Raw genomic sequence first — 22,061 nt, forward strand, 5'->3', positions numbered from 1 at the left:
GCGATTTTTGGCCCGATTTTCACTCGTGCGACTATTTTTGAGATCGGGCCGAGTTTTGGCTCAATCGTGCATCACGGATCATGTAGTATACATGGGGTAACGACAAGCGATTAACACCTCACGACCTCCTCCCGATCGATCGGATGAAAATCAAACCTGTTTGAAATCCTGGTCGCCCATCGTGAGGCTATCGCACTGTTGAAGCAGTGTCACGAGCCGATTTACCTCAACCTGTCACACTACACATGCGCGAACACAGATACGGAAGAGAAAACAAACACTGGGCAGCCATGGGCGCCGCCGGGGGGGAAAGGTTAGAACAATTCTAGGGGCCCAGCACTGCCATGGGGCCCTTTAAGGGGCTGATAATATGCTTTTGATGATTTTAATAAGACTTTTGAAATAACAACAATGCAATATTCCATCTGGTAAAATGAGCTAATTGAACAAGGTTGTCTATTTTTTGAGTTCTTCAACATATTGTCATTTAACCCTCCCCCTTTTGCGAAATGGTACGGTCCAGTTCTGGTAGAAGCGCGATGCGTTAAATCTGTGTGCTGATCAGTGCAACGCTACTTGCTGCTGTGTCGCGGTGCAGCAGCCAGCCAGCCAGCAGTGGAGTGCGTACAGTCTATGATTGCTAAATATGAAGAGTGGCTGTCAAAAACGTAAAGAAAGGCAGCTGAAAGCTGAGAGGGACCGGAGAGGCAGGCAACTGGTCACTCAGTTTTTCCCAAAGAAAGGTAGCTATCGCTCACATGTGTGTTCAAAATATTAATGAATGGTAAATGAACAGTATGAACGTGGATGGATTAGCCTATCAAGAGAACGCTTTTACAGTTTGTACAGTGACATTTTTTCCATTTTAATAACTGAACTGACTTGTGTGATAAACAAGATGAAATATTACGTTATGCTGGTGCTAATAACTAGTGCTAATAACCAGTTTCATAACTAATGGGGTGCCCTAAATATGCACAGATTCAGCCTCAGGGGGACCTCCGCCCTACCAAACCACTGAACCCCCCTTTGGAGAAGGAGGTAAGCAGCAATACAACCCGTAAATGCTTTAGGATTGAAGAAGTTTTTAATGAGCGAGCGCCATATACAGTTTGCTAGATTAAAGTGTTGCTAATGTAACAGACGTTGCGTTGTGTTGTTCATAAGTCTTTTTATTCTGAAGAAATGAGACACAAATACACTGCTGAGGACGGGCTGCAAACGTCCTGTGGCATTGGCGCTTTATTTCCAAAACGAACTGAAAGAGGCAGCGCCTCGTTCCCATAACTACCTGCGCTCTTAAAGGGCCAGCGCAGAATTTCCCCACCACTACACACAATAGCAAGTGGAAAAAAATAAACCCGTTACACTAATAACGGACACCAGTCAAGTGTTTGACATGGTTACGTGTGTGGAATGTTCACACGTTCTAAACCATTGGTTTCAACCATTGGTTAATACATAAAATGTAATAACGAAGTCACAAACTCAAGGTCCATGGGCTATCAAAAGTCAAATAATGACAATAGTGCAATTGTGACGAGGGTGGGCAAAGTTGGGGGGCCCAAAATTCTAATCTTTCATGGGGCCCAAAATTTCTGGCAGCGCCCCTGTGGGCGGCACTTCCGGTCTCCTCTTCTTCTTCACGTTGCAGTTCCGGATACAAGAATCTGGAAGTATGGAAGTACAGTGTGAGCAGTCAGATCGCATCCGAGCATCGGATCGTATAGTGTGAGAGCAGGAATCGTAAGCTGCGTGCTGTTCACCCCTGCGATTCACTCGTACAGTGTGAGCAGCAGCTAAATACCGCGATTGAAAAAATCGCACAGTGTCTGCCCAGCCTTGCACTACACATGCGCGAACACAGATACGGAAGAGAAAACAAACACTGAGCAGCACTTCCGGTCGCCTCTTCTTCTTCACGTTGCAGTTCCGGATACAAGAATCCGACGAGTCGTGTATGGAAGTACAGTGTGAGCAGTCAGATCGCATCCGAGCATCGGATCGTATGCTGCGTGCTGTTTACCCCTGCGATTCACTCGTACAGTGTGAGCAGCAGCTGAATACCGCGATTGAAAAAAATCGCAGTGTCTGCCCAGCTTAACGCAACTTCAAAGCTCTGCGAGCGTCACACTTAGGATGGGCGGGCCCAAGCTAGTCTCCACCCTCTGCTGTGTGTGCAAGTCAAGCTGGTGAAAGTGAAAGTGAAAATACATTTTGCAGTGAACGGACTGTAAAAGGCTTCAGGAGAAAAACGCAGTACGTATTTCAATCTAAAGCTATAATATGTGAATGTTGTGAATCTACACTAGATGAAGACGAGTTCAGGTGATTTTAACTTAAGTTGTAACTTAAACAGTTTGCTTGAAGTCGTGATATTACCAAGATGGCGGTATGCACACACGCAGCGGCTCCTTTCTGTCCCGACAGAACGGTGTTTTCGTGTTTTGTGTGTGTGTTTTAACCCTTTGATGCAAAACATATGCACACCCTTCTAATGCACAACATGGGTCAAAAACGACCTGCATTCATTTTCCAGGTTATTTCATGCTGACTGAGTTTTTTTCTTTGCTCTATCTTTTGAAATCAATTTATTTTATGATTGAATATCCCAAGTATTCTTTAAATATCTTGTTTTTAATTACCACAAATCATTAATTTAATTTTTTCTTTCCTACTTTATGAACAAAAATACTTTTCATATTACTACACATGGGTCATCCAAGTGTGATTTAAAATTAAATGTCTTAATACTATAATAATAATAATTTGTTTCAAGTAATTACTTTAGCAGTGAATGGGGCCAGTTATTTATTTATTAACTATGTAGTTAGCTAAGCCAACTACAATAAAATTAGCTAACTAAAGTAGAATATGTCAACAGCTCGGCAGCTAATAGTAATTACTTGTAACTTTCTGACAAGTAATCTACTCACTCTCAAGGTAACCTAAACATAATCAATTTTTTTCTAAGGTAATGTTAGAACAATTGAAAAACGTTACTTACATGAGATGGGCAAAGGGCGCTGTGCTGAGCTGTGAAATGTCTGACACAAGCACAATTCACAGTTCCCACCAAACACTGGAGTAAATGCATGCGGGTCGGTTCTGACCCATGTGTGTAAACTTGATGTAGAATTACAAAAGCTGTGCTTGTTCATAACTTAAGAAAGGAAAAATAAAAATGATGATTTGTGCTAAACAAAAACAAGATATTTACTGCATATTTGGAAAAGTAAATGACAAAATGAATTTATTTCAAAAGTACATCATAGAAACACTCAGCCATACATGAAATAACCTGGAAAATGAATGCAGGTCGTTTTTGACCCATGTTGTGCATTAGAAGGGTAGTGATACAAAAAGGGTTTTTATTCAAAAAGTAAGAAAGGAAAAATAAAATAAGGATGTATGATGATCAAAAACAAGTTAATTGAGGAATATCTTGAATACTGAATGATGGAATTAATTTATTGCAAAGATATAGAAGATAAAAACTCAACCGGGTCACTTTTGACCCATGTTTTGCATCAAAGGGTTAAAACAGTGTGTATCTGTTCGTCTTTGTTGCGTCCATTAGTCTCAAGGCGCACATACTCCCGTGAGTTTCTGCTCGCCATCCGCAGAACTACATTCACGGATATAAATCCAGCGGACTCGGAAGTGGTATGCGGCTACGGTTTGCTCCGGAAGCCTGCTCAAGCACCGACCCCCACTCCTGCATCCAGCCCGCAGTGGAAGCGCCACAGGCGGAACATGCGGAAGCAGAAGAGAGGCAAACGCGGAGGTTTCCGAGCTAGGCTAGCGGCTAGCCCTCCCATCACTCTGGACAACAGGTTGGATTATGTCCGCCTGCTCCACTCATCTGTTAAGTCTGTGAGTGAGTGCTGTGTCCTTGTGTTTGTGGAAACATGGCTTAACGACAGCGTCCCGGACTGTGCCATTCAGCTAGCCCGGTGTTCTGATAAACGGTCCTACATCCGCGAAGCGTCCTACGGTAGGAGGGGATGTCAGACATGTCTGTCGAGCAGTCCTACATTGCAGGAAATCCTACAGTGTGATTCAACTTTAACTTTTAGTCATAGTTCGCGGTTTTTCCCTCTGCAAAGAACATGCTTCCAATCCAATTTTATTTATAAAGCACAGTTTAAATAAACACAAAGGTTTCCAAAGTGCTGTACAATAAATAAACAATAAAACTATACAATAAAATAACACCATAGAACATAAAATAAAAATAAATAATTAAATAGGCTGTCCACTCCAAATAAAATATCTGTGTACATAAAATCAACAACCTACACGGTGTTAAAAGCCAAAGAAAAGAGGTGCGTTTTAAGAAGAGTTTTAAAATTAGACAGTGAGGAGGCCTGTCTAATGTGCAGCGGCAATGCATTCCATAATTTTGGAGCTGCAACCGAAAAAGCCCGGTCCCCTCTGAGCTTCAGCCTAGTCTTGGGAACTCCCAGGAGCAGCTGATCAGCTGACCTGAGAGCTCGGCTGGGTGTATAGAGGATGTGCAGTCACGTGACCTGTCCGTGTGTACTCCGCCATATTGGACGGCATCAGGATAGTTTACCTTGCGCGAGCGTAATGGATCCAGGGAGTAATCCCCAAGAAAATTCGGAAAATACCCCATCTACATCGCGCGATTACTTGTCTAAGTTTGTTCAGCATCTTGAAGGTGACGTGAGGCAGCATTACGTGGAAAAGTGTTCCAGGTTGGGGATTGCAGATCCGTACAACTTGCCGCAATCCTTGTTCAGGGAAATTCGGAGCTGCGGTGCCGGCGATTTGCCCGATCTGGCCTACCACGACATTTACAATTTTCTCGTTAATCGTGAATTGTGTTACACTGGCAAAGCCCTCAAAGCTTACAAGAGCCTGGAATCTTATAAATATTTTGTTGCGGGATGGGTATCTCAACTACAACCCCGATTCCAAAAAAGTTGGGACAGAGTACAAATTGTAAATAAAAACGGAATGCAATAATTTACAAATCTCAAACTGATATTGTATTCACAATAGAGCATAGACAACATATCAAATGTCAAAAGTGAGACATTTTGAAATTTCATGCCAAATATTGGCTCATTTGAAATTTCATGACAGCAACACATCTCAAAAAAGTTGGGACAGGGGCAATAAGAGGCTGGAAAAGTTAAAGGTACAAAAAAGGAACAGCTGGAGGACCAAATTGCAACTCATTAGGTCAATTGGCAATAGGTCATTAACATGACTGGGTATAAAAAGAGCATCTTGGAGTGGCAGTGGCTCTCAGAAGTAAAGATGGGAAGAGGATCACCAATCCCCCTAATTCTGTGCCGACAAATAGTGGAGCAATATCAGAAAGGAGTTTGACAGTGTAAAATTGCAGAGTTTGAACATATCATCTACAGTGCATAATATCATCAAAAGATTCAGAGACTCTGGAAGAATCTCTGTGCGTAAGGGTCAAGGCCAGAAAACCATACTGGGTGCCCGTGATCTTCGGGCCCTTAGAGGACACTGCATCACATACAGGCATGCTTCTGTATTGGAAATCACAAAATGGGCTCAGGAATATTTCCAGAGAACATTATCTGTGAACACAATTCACCGTGCCCTCCGCCGTTGCCAGCTAAAACTCTATAGTTCAAAGAAGAAGCCGTATCTAAACATGATCCAGAAGCGCAGATGTCTTCTCTGGGCCAAGGCTCATTTAAAATGGACTGTGGCAAAGTGGAAAACTGTTCTGTGGTCAGACGAATCAAAATTTGAAGTTCTTTATGGAAATCAGGGACGCCGTGTCATTCGGACTAAAGAGGGGAAGGACGACGCAAGTTGTTATCAGCGCTCAGTTCAGAAGCCTGCATCTCTGATGGTATGGGGTTGCATTAGTGCGTGTGGCATGGGCAGCTTACACATCTGGAAAGACACCATCAGTGCTGAAAGGTATATCCAGGTTCTAGAGCAACATATGCTCCCATCCAGACGACGTCTCTTTCAGGGAAGACCTTGCATTTTCCAACATGACAATGCCAAACCACATACTGCATCAATTACAGCATCATGGCTGCGTAGAAGAAGGGTCCGGGTACTGAACTGGCCAGCCTGCAGTCCAGATCTTTCACCCATAGAAAACATTTGGCGCATCATAAAACGGAAGATATGACAAAAAAGACCTAAGACAGTTGAGCAACTAGAATCCTACATTAGACAAGAATGGGTTAACATTCCTATCCCTAAACTTGAGCAACTTGTCTCCTCAGTCCCCAGATGTTTACAGACTGTTGTAAAGAGAAAAGGGGATGTCTCACAGTGGGAAACATGGCCTTGTCCCAACTTTTTTGAGATGTATTGTTGTCATGAAATTTAAAATCACCTAATTTTTCTCTTTAAATGATACATTTTCTCAGTTTAAACATTTGATATGTCATCTATGTTCTATTCGGAATAAAATATGGAATTTTGAAACTTCCACATCCTATTTTTCATGGACTGTAAGGCGTTTGCTTATTTAGTAATTTTAATACAGAATTTACTCTGATGAAATTATTCAGACACTCCAACGGCCCCCCTAAAAAAAAAATCGGGTCTGCGCGATTCAGCCGTGAAAAAGGCAGCATCCGCCTTTTGCATCCCTGTTTAAACTCATAGGTTAACCGACTTTAACCGGCTAATGAGGCTTGGTGGTCAGTCGAGATTTTTTTTTTTTTAGTTTTCGCCATCCCTACTATGGATTGGCCTTTCAAAGGCATATATGAGCCAAAAAGATAAAACATTGTCATAGACTAGGCCAGGGTAGTAGGGCTAGGCATAGCCATTTTAAACGTTAGACTGTCTAGTTTCTAAGTATGCAGCTATCATTCAATCCGAAAATCAACTTAACAGATGTACTAGGAGTATTGAATTAGAAGATTATACCAAATGCTGAACAAGATATAACCATTCTCGAAAGATCTACTCCCACACACTTGATAATTAGAACGGGTTCGTCTAAGTTCTATGCGCGGCCTTGCCGGCCAAAATGGCTCATAATGAATATCACGTGACGTCACGTGCACGCTCTCTATAGGGGTATAGCAGCTCAGGGAGGTACGATGGAGCAAGACCATTTAAAGATTTAAAAACAAATAAAAAATTTTTTAAAATGAATTCTAAAATGGATGGGTAGCCAGTGGAGCAAAGCTAAAATCGGTAAAATGTGCTCAAATTTCCTTGTGCCAGTTAAAAGACGTGCGGCTGCATTTTGTACTAGGTGAAGATGTGCAATGGAGGACCCACTGCTTCTACATTCATACAATGTCCACCAACCCTATCAGAATTCATATGAATGTAGGACGTCCTGACAATTCAAATGACTCCGTCAGAATATGCTTTTACATTCATATGAATCTAGGACGCTCTGACTCTTCAATTGATCCTGTCAGAATATGTAGAATTAATAGGTTTTGGTTTTTTTTGTCACTATTCACAAGTACCATTTGCTCTATTAAAATGAGTGTAGGATGTTATTACAATTCAAATGACGCCGCAGGACGTTCTCACAACTCCTATGACCCCATCAGAATATGCTTCTACATTTAATGAATGAATGTAGGATGTTCTGACAATTCAAAAGACCCCTTCAGAATATGCTTCTACATTAAAATAGCGTAGGACGTTCTTACAATTCAAATGACGCCGCAGGACTTTCTGACAACTCGTATGACCATGTCAGAATATGCTACAGTAAGTAGGATGTTCTGACTATTCAAATGACCATCGGAATATGTTTTTACAATATATGAATGTAGGGTGTTCTGACATATGCTTCTACATTAAAATAGGAGTGTAGGACGTTCTGACAGTTCAAACGACCTCGTCAGAATATTCTTTTACTTTAATATATGAATGCAGGACTTTCTGACAACTCAATGACCATCAGAATATGCCTTTACATTAACATATGAATGTAGGAAGTTTTGACAATTCAAATGACCCCCACCAGAATATACTACACTCACTGTAAAAAAGAATAAGTTAAGCTTACTTGAAAAAAAGGTGGAAACTCATTGCCTCAAATAAATGAAATAATATAACTTGTTCTCTTTCAAGTTATCTTTTACTTTACGTTTAAAAGTAAATATTCATATCATATAATAAATATGTAATAGTAAATATTCATATTCATATAATAAATAAATCTAGTAAATAAGTAAAAATATAATCACTGAAAATATTTGTTATCCTTACTTGGAACTTTAATGTTGAGGTTGCTTAAAACCAACTAGTAATGTTTACTTCATACCAGCTAGTAAAGGTTACTTGGAGCAAAGTTGTGTTTACTGGTGTTAAATGGGTTTCTCTTACTTTCAGCTGTGTAATGGGGACCTAATTCCTGATTGTAAGGTTTACTTGCAGAATCTACACCTTACTTGTAGTTTGTAAGTATCAGCAACTTGAACAATTAATGTCTCACTTACACAATGTAATGTAATTAAATGTTATTTTTATTGCAAGACATAAAATGGCATAACATATTGGAGCATCAATACAGTTTTCATTCAGTCAATAACTTTTTTTTTTTTTAAAGCTTGCTTTCATTTAACACATCCAACCCAGAGAAGCATAACATTCCACTTAGTGTCAGTCCACCATTTCTGGAATTAAACTCCTTTTCTCCACCTCCACTCGAGTTAAATAACTGATTCTTTTAAGTTCGTTTCTTAAGACACATATTTTTAAGTATGTCACCTCGCTTGTTGACAGTTTTGGCGAACACTTCCGCCTTCTTCAAAACAGTCACCAGATGTCGAGTGGTGACGTGCCTTATCAGCTGATGTTACTCTATGGAGGCGTGAACGTCCCGCCCAATTTGACAGGTAGTTCACGCCTCCTGCTGTCAGGTCGCTGGCCCAGGACTGCGCTCCAGGTGTGTGACAGCGCGTACGCTCCCTCATCCCGGTTCATCGTCCTCTGCGCCCGCTTACGTATCTCCACTGCCTCCAAAATCCAACGCTGATATCTATTCTCTTCAGCGCGAATGACTCTGGCCTCTTCCCAATTCATAATATGATTTTGTCGTTTGCAGTGGTCTGAAATGGCTGATTTTAAGTTTTCTTGGTTTGCTTTTTCTTTTTCGGATCTTGTGAGTCTTTTTGTTGTTTCTTTTTCACATTCTAATTGGTGTTCTTTCCTGCGAGTGTGGAAGCATCTGCCCGTTTCACCAATATAGACTTTATTACATGAACGGCAAGGGATTTCATAGATGACATTGCATTTATTGTCCAGTTGTATTTTATCTTTGGGGTGAACTAGCAGCTGTCGGAGGTTCTTGTATGGTTTGACCGGGGTGTTGATGTGGTATTTCCTCATGGATCGTTGGATGCGTTCTGTAACTCCTTTTATATATGGTAATGTGACAAAGCCCCGGTTTGTTTTTTGTGTTTTTTCTTGTTTGTTTGTTTCTTTCCTTTTTTTGTGTCTGTGATTTTCCTTTTCGAATTGCCCACGGTGGATATTGGCAGTTTTTTAATGCCTGTTGGATGTGTTGTTTCTCCTCCTGTCTGTCTTTCTCCTCCGTGATGTTCTGTGTTCGGTCGCATAGTGTTCTGATTACTGACATTTTGTGTGCGATGGGATGTTCAGATGTCCAGAGAAGATATTGGTCGGTATGTGTAGGTTTTCTGTATGTTGTAATTCTGATATTACCTTCTTCTGTGTGGTGTATTTTTAGGTCCAGAAATGCTATTGTTTTGTCCGTTTCCTCTTCGTGTGTGAATTTGATATTGCCTGTCTTGTCTATGGAGTTTAGATGATCCGTGAATTGTTGTGTGTGACCTGTTTTGGTTATTTCAAGAATGTCATCAACGTATCTTTTCCAGAAGATAGGTTTGCAGTCATCCGGTGCTGTTTCTATGGCTCGGGTTTCCAGATCCTCCATAAAAAAGTTGCATAGAGTGGCAGATAGCGGGTCCCCCATTGCAAATCCCTCTTTTTGTCTGTAGATTGTACCTCTGTATTGGAAATATGTGGACGTGGAAATGAAATGTAATAGTTTTGTTATGTCCTGTGCTGTAAGTTTTGTACGTTTTTTCAGGGTTCTGTCTGCTTTGTATCACATGACGTCATATCCCTCTTTACAAAAACACCGGTCACAAACACTCTTAACATAGTAGAAAACCGGTTAAAAGCAGACAGAACCCTGAAAAAACGTACAAAACTTACAGCACAGGACATAACAAAACTATTACATTTTTGTAACATTACATGCAATGGGGGACCCGCTATCTGCCACTCTATGCAACTTTTTTATGGAGGATCTGGAAACCCGAGCCATAGAAACAGCACCGGATGACTGCAAACCTATCTTCTGGAAAAGATACGTTGATGACATTCTTGAAATAACCAAAACAGGTCACACACAACAATTCACGGATCATCTAAACTCCATAGACAAGACAGGCAATATCAAATTCACACACGAAGAGGAAACGGATAAAACAATAGCATTTCTGGACCTAAAAATACACCACACAGAAGAAGGTAATATCAGAATTACAACATACAGAAAACCTACACATACCGACCAATATCTTCTCTGGACATCTGAACATCCCATCGCACACAAAATGTCAGTAATCAGAACACTATGCGACCGAACACAGAACATCACGGAGGAGAAAGACAGACAGGAGGAGGAACAACACATCCAACAGGCATTAAAATACTGCCAATATCCACCGTGGGCAATTCGAAAAGGAAAATCACAGACACAAAAAAAGGAAAGAAACAAACAAACAAGAAAAAACAGAAAAAACAAACTGGGGCTTTGTCACATTACCATATATAAAAGGAGTTACAGAACGCATCCAACGATCCATGAGGAAATACCACATCAACACCCCGGTCAAACCATACAAGAACCTCCGACAGCTGCTAGTTCACCCCAAAGATAAAATACAACTGGACAATAAATGCAATGTCATATATGAAATCCCTTGCCGATCATGCAATAAAGTCTATATTGGTGAAACGGGCAGATGCTTCCACACTCGCAGGAAAGAACACCAATTAGAATGTGAAAAAGAAACAACAAAAAGACTCACAAGATCCGAAAAAGAAAAAGCAAACCAAGAAAACTTAAAATCAGCCATTTCAGACCACTGCAAACGACAAAATCATATTATGAATTGGGAAGAGGCCAGAGTCATTCGCGCTGAAGAGAATAGATATCAGCGTTGGATTTTGGAGGCAGTGGAGATACGTAAGCGGGCGCAGAGGACGATGAACCGGGATGAGGGAGCGTACGCGCTGTCACACACCTGGAGCGCAGTCCTGGGCCAGCGACCTGACAGCAGGAGGCGTGAACTACCTGTCAAATTGGGCGGGACGTTCACGCCTCCATAGAGTAACATCAGCTGATAAGGCACGTCACCACTCGACATCTGGTGACTGTTTTGAAGAAGGCGGAAGTGTTCGCCGAAACTGTCAACAAGCGAGGTAACATACTTAAAAATACATGTCTTAAGAAACGAACTTAAAAGAATAGTTATAATTTATCAGACATAATGAATTTTCACTACATATTAAATAACTGAGTTTTACCTTTCTCCTATTCATCCAGCCGTTCTCCTTGTCTGGTGACGCAACAGCACCCAGAAAACAAACTTCCACAACTAATTTTGTATATCATGTAGAACAGGATAAAGCGGCTACAGATGATGAGATGAGATGAGATGAGACTTCAAGATGGCCAACTATTTGTTTTGAACAGGTTTACGGATTTGCACCAAATCTTACAAAACTGATTACAAAAACTGGCCTCTTCTTTTCCACGAATTGCTTTCCTGGTGCTAAAAAAAGAGCTCTCCATCTACATTAAAATAATTATAATTAGAAGAATTACAATGAAATTAATCACTAATGCATTGTACTACATATATCAAATTTATTACAATTTTACGGAAACTACTGACCTCTCAAAGTGAATTTGGAGGCATACCTCCTAAGATTCTGCCGCTGCATTCGATCATAGTCTTTGGGGTATGACCCCAAAGACAGCAACCCATGTATTTCGTCGTACTTGGCCTCCATACCTACAAAGACAGTTGCGCATAAACTTTTGGTACAGTCAGAAAAAAAAAACAGGTGTGTTGAGTACTGCAGGGTGTAAATCCTTTTTCTTAATGCTCTTCAAAACAGATCCGAGATACTCTATCTAGATTGATGCATTAAAATGGATGCTGCTTGATTGCCAGTTTTGCAAAAGCCAATCAAGTAAATGACAACACATGACATGCTGTATGCTTACAATTAACCTTACAACCGAAATGTCATGGCATTATCCTTCACACGTTTGATTGCATTTGGCCATTATGACGTGATCTTATGAGCAGAAATTTGCTGTCTTTGCAGCCGAGTAGAATGTTCCAAACAGCAGACTCCTCTCATAAAGCGTTTTGTGTTCACGCTAGAGCATTCCGCGTGTTGTTCCAATGCATTATCTTGTTACCACGTGGAAGGCAACGCGTTTTGAGAAGTAGCCTACTTTGTCACGCTACCAACCTGGCGCGAGCTAGCTTTTCTTGCGGTCAATACAAAATTCTGTTGCTAGACGGAAAAATGCTAAGCGTTGTAGACCACGCGGAAATATGCAAACGCGTCGGAGACAAACGCGAAGATGGTTAAAATTGGCGTTGTATTTATTAACACACTCATGATGCCATGTTGCAGCCAACAGAACTTTTATTGACGCTAGCTATCAAACGATGGCTTGGCTGTACTTGCACTGCGTGACAGACACGTGTACAGTTTGTACATACAGTTTTATAATTCAAAACAAGCCAATGCGAAATAGTTGAGTCTGTCAACGACTCAAACAAGACTCACGCAACGGTTAGAAATCAGCATTGTGTTAGATTAAGTAGGAAAGATTGAACGCTCACCTTTAGCTTTGAGCACACCTTGCCTGCTGATCGGTAGGATGAATATGCCCAAACCCCAAGAAATGGTGTGTTGTGCGTGTGTGCAGTGGGGCTTTGAAGGACGAGTAGGGTGTAGAGCAACTACAACAGCTGATCAGATAGGTCAGAAGTTGAAGCGCTTTGGTGGAAGATCGTGAAGGGGAGATATTTCAGATGTATTGCAAGACTCAGGCAATGGTTAGAAATCAGCATTATGTTAGATTAAGTAGTAAAGATTGAATGCACGCCGTTAATCTGCACAGTTTATTCTGCACCGTTTATAGCACAGCTGATGTAGGACAAAAATCTGTTCAAATGCCAAGAAATGACGTTTTGTGCTCTGCGCATGCACAGTGGGGCTTTGTAGGACGCATTGACGTGTAGGACAGTTTATCAGAACACCGGCTCCAATAACAACAGGAGTGAAGCACTGAATGAACTCTATCAGCATATCAGTGAGCAGCAGACAGCCCACCCAGATGCTTTCCTCATCCTGGCTGGGGATTTCAACCATGTAAACCCCAAAAGCATGTTTCCAAAACTCTATGGACATATCAACTTTCCTACACGTGGAAACAATACTCTGGACAATGTTTACACCATGCATAAAGATGCCTACAAAGCCCTACTCCTCCCCCACCTTGGGGCCTCGGATCACTCCACTGTTATGCTAATGCCTTATGCTAATGCCAGCATACAGGCTGCTGGTTAAAGTCACCAAACCCAAACCAGCTACAAAACAGATACGTGTGTGGCCAGAGGGGTCCTCAGAGGCACTCCAGGACTTTTTTTTTTTTCTTTTTCCCACCACTGACTGGAGCATGTCCAGACAGGCGGCCACCTACAACAACACCACAGATCTCCAGGAGTACACGGAGACCGTCACTGCCTACATGAAGTGCATGGACGATGTTATGGTCACCAGAACCATCTCCATTCGGGCCAATCAGAAGCCATGGCTGACAGGGGAAGTCTATAGGCTCCTGTGGGCTCGGAACGCTGCCTTCAGAGCTGAGGACGAGGTGGGCCTGAGGATAGCTAGGGCCAATCTGTTACGAGGCATCAGGGTGGCCAAGAGACAGTATTCCAGGCACATTGCTGAACATTTCAACGACAGCAGAGACACCAGGAACCTGTGGCGGGGGAGTTAGACCATCACAGACTACAAGCCCTCGCCACAGACCTGTGACAACTCCACGTCTCTGCTGAATCAGTTGAACGACTTCTTCGCTCGCTTTGAGGCAGACAACAGCACTATGGCACAGAAGACTCCACCACCTCCCGGCGACCAGGTGTTGACGCTGTCCCCAGACAGCGTGAGGAGAGCTCTCAGGACGACAAATGCACAAAAAGCCCTGGGTCCTGATAACATTCCTGGTCATGTCCTGAGAGACTGTGCCAAGGAGCTCACAGATGTCTTTACGGACATCAACATCTCGTTGAGCCAGGCTGTTGTCCCCACGTGCCTCAAAACCACCACCATCATCCCGGTCCCGAAGAAGCCGTCTCCCTCCTGCTTCAATGACTACTGCCCTGTCGCACTCACTCCCATCCTCATGAAGTGTTTCGAGCGGCTAGTCATGCGGCATATCAAGTCTGCCCTCCCCCCGCCCTGGATCCTTTCCAGTTTGCATATCAGTCCAACCGTTCAACTGATGACGCCATCTCCACTGCCCTCCACTCAGCCCTCACCCACCTGGAGACAAAAGACTCGTATGTCAGAATGCTGTTCATAGACTTTTTAGCTCAGCATTCAACACAATCATTCCTCAGCAGCTCATTCACAAACTGGACCAGCTGGGACTCAACACCTCCCTGTGCAACTGGCTGCTGGACTTCCTGACGGGGAGACCACAGACTGTACGGGTCGGCAGCAACTCCTCCAGCACCATCACACTGAACACGGGGGGCCCCCCAAGGATGTGTGCTAAGCCTCCTCCTCTTCACTCTGCTGACCCACGACTGCACACCAACATCCAGCTCAAATCTCTTCATTAAGTTTGCGGATGACACGACTGTGGTGGTTCTCATCAACAATGGCGATGAGACAATCTACAGGAGTGAGGTGAGCCACTTGGCCATGTGGTGCAAGGACAACAATCTCCGTCTGAACGTGGAGAAGACGAAGGAGATTGTTGTGGACTTCAGGAGAGAGCACACCCACCATGTTCCACTATCTACTGACGCTGCTGCAGTGGAGAGGGTGAGCAGCACCAAGTTTCTGGGTGTGCACATCTCTGAAGACCTGTCCTGGAGCAACAACACTGCATCACTGGCCAAAAAAGCCCAACAGCGTCTGTACTTCCTCCGCAAACTGAGGAGAGCAAGAGCCCCGGCCCCCATCATGCACACATTCTACAGAGGCACCATCGAGAACATCCTGACCAGCTGCATCACTGTGTGGTACGGCGCCTGCACCATGTCCTGCTGCAAGTCTCTGCAGCGCATCGTGAGAGCAGCTGAGAGGATCATTGGTGTCTCTCTCCCTTCTCTAATGGATATTTATAACTCCTGCCTCACCCGCAAAGCCATCAGGATTGCAGGTGACCCCACCCACCCATCTCACAGCCTCTTCAGCCTGCTGCCGTCGGGGAGGAGACTGCGGAGTCTCCGGGCCAAAACCAGCATGCTCAAGGACCGTTTCTTTCACCAGGCAGTCAGGAGGCTCAACTCCCTCCCTGTTCTGTCCCTCCTCCCCCCTCTGCCCCCTGCCACAGATTCTGTTCACACACCCCCCTGCCCCCCCTTCAGCATCTGACATGTCATCCTCACAGTCCCCCCCCCCCCCCCCCCCCAACACACACATACATACATCTCATCGTTCATTAACACACTGAACTCAGGGACCGCACATCTCCCTTTACCTCGCTCATTTGCACTATTCTGCACTACCTCATCTTAACAGCTGCTAGTTTGTTTATACTGCTTATTTCATGTTTACCTGCTATACCTCAAGTGCCCTTGACTGTTTGGTTATTTGAACCAATTTATATATATATATATATATGTGTGTGTGTGTGTGTGTGTGTATGAGTGTTTAGTCTATGTCTAGTTCATATCTAGAGTGTTTATACTGTTGTCTGTCTGAGTGTTTAGTCTGTGTGTAGTTCTTATCTTGTGTTTACACTGTTTATATTGTTTGTGTTTAGTCGATGTCCAGTTCCTATCTAGAGTGTTTATACTGTTTGTTTATTTATTTTTTTTCAATTATTCTATTTTTATTTATTGCATTGCCTGTTTGCACCGTGGGTCAGAGAGGACTGATATTTCATCTGTGCTGTATGTTGAGCATGTATAGCATATTTGACAATAAAGTTGACTTGACTTGATTTCCCTGTGAGTGAACCGAGTAATGATAGCGTTAGATTTAACACACCCATGTTGGAGTGACTTAAATATGTGTCCTTTCTTCTCTCTCTCTCTCTCTCTCTCTCTCTCTCTCTCTAGGTTTATGGGTATAATCTGAAGGAGACATGACCTCCAAAATGAGTGTTTCTAAGAACAGAAAGAAAGACAAGAGGTGAGTGAAGGGTGTGACTCGGTGAAACACAAATGTTCTCACATTCACCAACATGAAACCGATCAGACTCTGAACACTGATGTGTTTCTGTGAAAAATGATCAGTGAAGAGTTTATTTCAGCAGCTTTGGAAAAATATATTCAAAACACAGCTGATGATTAGTGACATTAATCGACTGAGCAACACATCGAACCCCAAGTTGTCCCTGTAGCTGGATAAAGTATGAAGCTTCAGTAATCATATATGTGAATAAGGTAAATCATCAAGTTTTAACTACAGTTTAATTACAAGCATAAAAAATCATGCTTTTGTCAAAAATGTAATGAAAGATGAAACACCCATAAGATACAGATCATCAGTCTATAATTCAGGTTAAAATAATAGAAAACAAAAACTCCACACAAACACACTACACAAGAAGAAATACATCCGCAATTCCAAAAAAGTTGGGACACTGTGTAAAACATAAAAACAAAATGTGAAGATTTGCAAATCATAGAAACCCTATATTTCATTGAAAATAGTACAAAGATAACATATCAAATGGTGAAAAAAATGTGTGTGTGTTTGGAAAAATATATGCTAATTTTGAATTTGATGTTAGCAACACGTTTCAAAAAAGTTGGGGTGGGACAACAAAAGACTGAAATTTGTCATGCTAAAAAAAACTAATTTATTTAATTGGTAACAGGTCAGTAACATGATTGGGTATAAAAAGAGCATCCCAGAGAGGCGGAGTCTCTCAGAAGTAAAGATGGGGAGGGGTTTACCGCTCCGTGAAAGATTGCGTGGGCAAACAGTGCAACAATTTAAGAATAATGTTCCTCAATGTAAAACTGCAAAGAATTTGGGGATCACATTGTCTATGGGCCATGATATCATTCAAAGATTCAGAGAATCTGGAGCAATCTCTTTATTGCAAGAGACAAGGCTAAAAACTGACATTGGATGCCTGTGTTATTCAGGCTCTCAGGAGACACTGCATTAAAAGCAGACATGTATCTGTAGTGGAAATCACTGTATGGGCTCCGGAACACTTCAGAAAACCATTGTCTGTGAAAACAGTTCGTTACTGCAGCCACAAACACAAGTTAAAACCAGATATAAACAATATCCAGAAACACCGCCACCTTCTCTGGGCTCAAGCTCTCACAATGGTCTGAGGCGAAGTGGAAAATTGTCCTGAGATCTGGCGAAGTGATTAGATTTTGATGCAAAACTGGATATGTGGCTTGGCAGAGGTATGCACTCCACTGAAAGCTCTTCTAATTCAGACTTGCTGCAGAACAGTAATAACGATGCAGTGGTTGTGTGTGTTTGGTCTGATTCAGGGTAAGAGATCAGACTCACCTGAACCCAGCTGTGTGTCCATAAAAAGTGAACAGTTAATGAAGCATCCAATATTCTTTAGAGATAGAGACTGTGCTACTGATATGAGTACATGTGCAGTGTCTGTGGGGCAATGGGTCATTCATGATTTATTTACTCACCCACTTTCCAGAAAAGTTGGGGTATTTAAAAAAAATACATTCTTGCTTGAGACAAGACTTTGGCTGCTCAACAGTCTGTGGTTGCCATTGTCCAATTCTCCTCTTCATGATGCGCCATACATTCTCAATAGGAGACAGGTCTGGACTGGCAGCAGGCCAGTCAAGCACACACACTGTGACTTGTCAAATCAAGTCATTTTATCTGTATAGCACTTCTAATGACAGACATTTTTGCAAAGCAGCTTTACAGAAAAATAAAGACTTTAAACATATACTAATTTTATCCCTAATAAATTTAGTTATCCCTGATGAGCAAGCCTGAGGCAACATTGACAAGGAAAAACTCCCTCAGATGACTTGAGGAAGAAACCTTGAAAGGAACCAGACTCAAAAGGGAACCCATCCTCATTTGGGTGATAACAGAAACCACATTGTTGTAGCCCATGCAGAATAAGGCCTGGCATTTGTCCTGCTGAAATAAACATGGCCTTCTTGGGAAGAAACATTGCCTTGATGAATATGTCTCTCGAAAATCCCAATATATGCCTCTACTAGTGCATCTCAAAAAATTAATATTGTGAAAAAGTTCAATATTTTCCATCAGTTATTTAAGAAAGTGAAAGTTATATATTATAGACTCATTACACAAACTAAAATGTTTCAAGCATTTTTCTATTTTAAATTTAATCAGTATGGCATACAGTACAAAAACATAAAAACCCATCTCAAAATATTAGAATATTTCATTTCGAGTTTGAGTAAAACAGTATGAACACAGTGTATCTCTCGGTCTAGTTCAGTACACACAACCACAATCATGGGGAAGACTGCTGACTTGACTGTTGTCCAGAAGACGATCACTGATGCCCTCCACAAGGAGAGTAAGCCACAAAAGGTAATTGCTGAAAAGGGTGGCTGGAAAAGGTACACAAGCAACAGGGATGGCCGCAGTCTTGAGAGGATTGTCAAGAAAAGTTGATTCAAGAACTTGGGAGAGCTTCACAAGGAGTGGACTGAGGCTGGTGTCAGTGTATCAAGACCCATCACGAACAGACGTCTTCAAGAAAGGGGATACAACTTTCGCATTCCTAATATCAAGCTACTCCTGAGCCAGAGACAATGTCAGAAGTGTCTTATCTGGGCTAAGGAGAGAAAGAAATGGACTGTTGCTCAGTGGTCCAAAGTCCTCTTTTCAGATGAAAGTACATTTTGCATTTAATTTGGAAATCATGGTTCTAGAGTCTGGAGGAAGAGTGGAGAGGCACAGAATCCAAGGTGTTTGAAGCCCAGTGTGAAGTTTCACAGTCTGTGATGATTTGGGGTGCCATGTCATCTGCTGGTGTTGGTCCACTGTATTTTATCAAGTCCAAAGTCAACACAGCCATCTACCAGGAGATTTTAGAGCACTTCATGCTTCCATCTGCTGACGAGCTTTTTGGAGATGCTGATTTCTTTTTCCAGCATGACTTGGCACCTACCCACAGTGCCAAAACTACTACCAAATGGTTTGCTGACCATGATATTACTGTGTTTGATTGGCCAGCCAACTTGCCTGACCTGAACCCCATAGAGAATCTATGGGGTATTGTCAAGAGGGAGATGAGAAACACCCGACCCAAAAATACAGATACGCTGAAGGCCACTATCAAAGCAACCTGGGCTTCAATAACACCTCAGCAGTGCCACAGACTGATCACCTCCATGCCACACCGCATTGATACAGTAATTCATGGTAAAGGAGCCCCAACCAAGTATTGAGTGTATAAATGAATATACTTTTCAGAAGTTGGACATTTCTGTATTGTAAATCCTTTTTTTGATTGATCTTGGGGAATATTCTAATAATTTGAGATACTGGATTTCTGATTTTCATGAGCTATAAGCCATAATCAATTAAAACAAAGGCTTTAAATATTTCACTTTACATGTAATGAATATAGAATATATGAAAGTTTACGTTTTTGAATTAAATTATGAAAAAAAAGGAACTTTTTCATGGTATTCTAATTTTTTGAGATGCACTAGTATGTCAATGGAACCTTCTCACACATGCAACTCACCCATGCTGTTGGCACTGATGCACCTCATACCATCACAGATGCTGGCTTTTGTACCTTTTCACTGAAACTGGATGATTGTGTTCACCTCTGGCACGGAAAAGTTGATGTCTGGTTTTCCTGAAAACAGTCTCAAATGTGGACTCCTTTGACCACAGCACAGGTTTCCACTGTATTTCAGTCCATCTGAGATGAGTTCAGACCCAGAGAAATCAGTGGCATTTCTGCATAGAATTGATGAATGGCTTTCTCTTTATGTAATACAGTTTCAGGTTGCATTTCTGGATGCAGAAGTGGTTATATTTGTGACATTAGCATCAGTGGCCTCCTTCCAGTTATCCAGATGAGCGAGACTATGTGATATTAAACATAAATTAACTAGGTAGAATTATTAATTAAGTCAAAATTCTTATTCTACTTCACCCCTGTGTCCAGCAAATGATTTTTAACACACTTAAACTGTATTTACTTAAATTTTATGTGAACACCTATACTTCCGCCTGCTGGCTAAATGAGTGTGTATGTGGCTACACCACTGATCTCTACATAAAATATCTGGAAAGCTCATTGGCCAGTCAAAGTAAAGCCATCTGACCGCCATATTAGCACGCACATCAGATCGGAATGATCATATCCCTGCCTCGGAAGCTACACAAAACTGGACGTTATTTATACACGCGTGTGTGTGCATGAATGGTTAGTTTTTTTTTTTTGTGGGTTTGTTTGTGTTTTAATCATCTCATCTCATTATCTGTAGCCGCTTTATCCTGTTCTACAGGGTCGCAGGCAAGCTGGAGCCTATCCCAGCTGACTACGGGCGAAAGGCAGGGTACACCCTGGACAAGTCGCCAGGTCATCACAGGGCTGACACATAGACACAGACAACCATTCACACTCACATTCACACCTACGCTCAATTTAGTCACCAGTTAACCTAACCTGCATGTCTTTGGACTGTGGGGGAAACCGGAGCACCTGGAGGAAACCCACGCGGACACGGGGAGAACATGCAAACTCCGCACAGAAAGGCCCTCGCCGGCCACGGGGCTCGAACCCGGACCTTCTTGCTGTGAGGCGACAGCGCTAACCACTACACCACCGTGCCGCCCTGTTTTAATCATAATGTACAGTATTCAATACATTTTATCATCATGGATAAATTCATGGAGATTACTGCAGATTTCATTATTATTATTATTATTAATTTGAGCAAATATGAAATACATAGGGGTGGCACGGTGGTGTAGTGGTTAGCGCTGTCGCTTCACAGCAAGAAGGTCCGGGTTCGAGCCCCGTGGCTGGCAAGGGCCTTTCTGTGTGGAGTTTGCATGTTCTCCCTGTGTCCGCGTGGGTTTCCTCCGGGTGCTCCGGTTTCCCCCACAGTCCAAAGACATGCAGGTTAGGTTAACTGGTGACTCTAAATTGACCGTAGGTGTGAATGTGAGTGTGAATGGTTGTATGTGTCAGCCCTGTGATGACCTGGCGACTTGTCCAGGGTGTACCCCGCCTTTCGCCCGTAGTCAGCTGGGATAGGCTCCAGCTTGCCTACGACCCTGTAGAACAGGATAAAGCGGCTACAGATAATGAGATGAGATAAAATACATAGACCATACATGCATAACAGGGAAGAAATCAAATTGTCCATTACAACATGACAGAACAATTCTGGTTTACACAGAGATGGAGACAGCATGTGAGTCAGGGTCCACAAAAGTAAAGTCATTTCCTGTTGCCCGGAGACATTTGAACCCTCATATACTGTAACAGATCAGCTAGCTAAATAAAATAAATAAATAAATACTATTGCACTGATGAAATGAAAATAATCATGAAAATAATGGATGGAACAGAGAGTGACATGTAGATATTACAAATTAACTATTTAGAAACAGATGGATACCAATCTGTAGCTATAGTTACAACTTATGTACAATCAATCATCTAATAATAATAAAATTAATCAAGGGCTTAGTTAATTATAATTTCTTGCATAATTATAACTAAGCAATAATTTGTTCTAATAAAATATCCATCCAGGCGGCACGGTGGTGTAGTGGTTAGCGCT

The 22,061-nt window shown here is 42.1% G+C and overlaps 1 protein-coding gene and 1 long non-coding RNA gene across 3 annotated transcripts in view; one reads left to right on the forward strand and one right to left on the reverse strand.

Annotated features, from left to right (window-relative positions):
• The first annotated feature begins 1,901 nt into the window (after positions 1–1,901).
• The window catches only part of LOC132887160 (NACHT, LRR and PYD domains-containing protein 9-like), a 60,240-nt gene continuing 40,080 nt past the window's right edge, over positions 1,902–22,061 (forward strand). Inside the window, exons 1-3 of one of the 2 annotated variants that reach the window (XM_060922624.1) lie at positions 1,902–2,259; positions 8,341–8,408; positions 16,377–16,449. In XM_060922624.1, the coding sequence (XP_060778607.1) occupies positions 16,403–16,449 (47 nt within the window). In that variant the 5' untranslated portion in view covers positions 1,902–2,259; positions 8,341–8,408; positions 16,377–16,402. The remainder of the gene's footprint in view (positions 2,260–8,340; positions 8,409–16,376; positions 16,450–22,061) is intronic. The other variant, XM_060922622.1, reaches the window with a different exon arrangement.
• On the reverse strand, positions 11,784–12,948 carry LOC132886179 (uncharacterized). The gene is made up of 3 exons (XR_009654673.1): positions 12,912–12,948; positions 11,943–12,062; positions 11,784–11,839 (listed from the first exon to the last, which is right to left on the reverse strand). It is a non-coding gene; the product is annotated as an uncharacterized LOC132886179 (long non-coding RNA).

This window comes from Neoarius graeffei, chromosome 5 (genome assembly GCF_027579695.1).
Source record: "Neoarius graeffei isolate fNeoGra1 chromosome 5, fNeoGra1.pri, whole genome shotgun sequence".
Taxonomy (NCBI): Eukaryota; Metazoa; Chordata; class Actinopteri; order Siluriformes; family Ariidae; genus Neoarius; species Neoarius graeffei.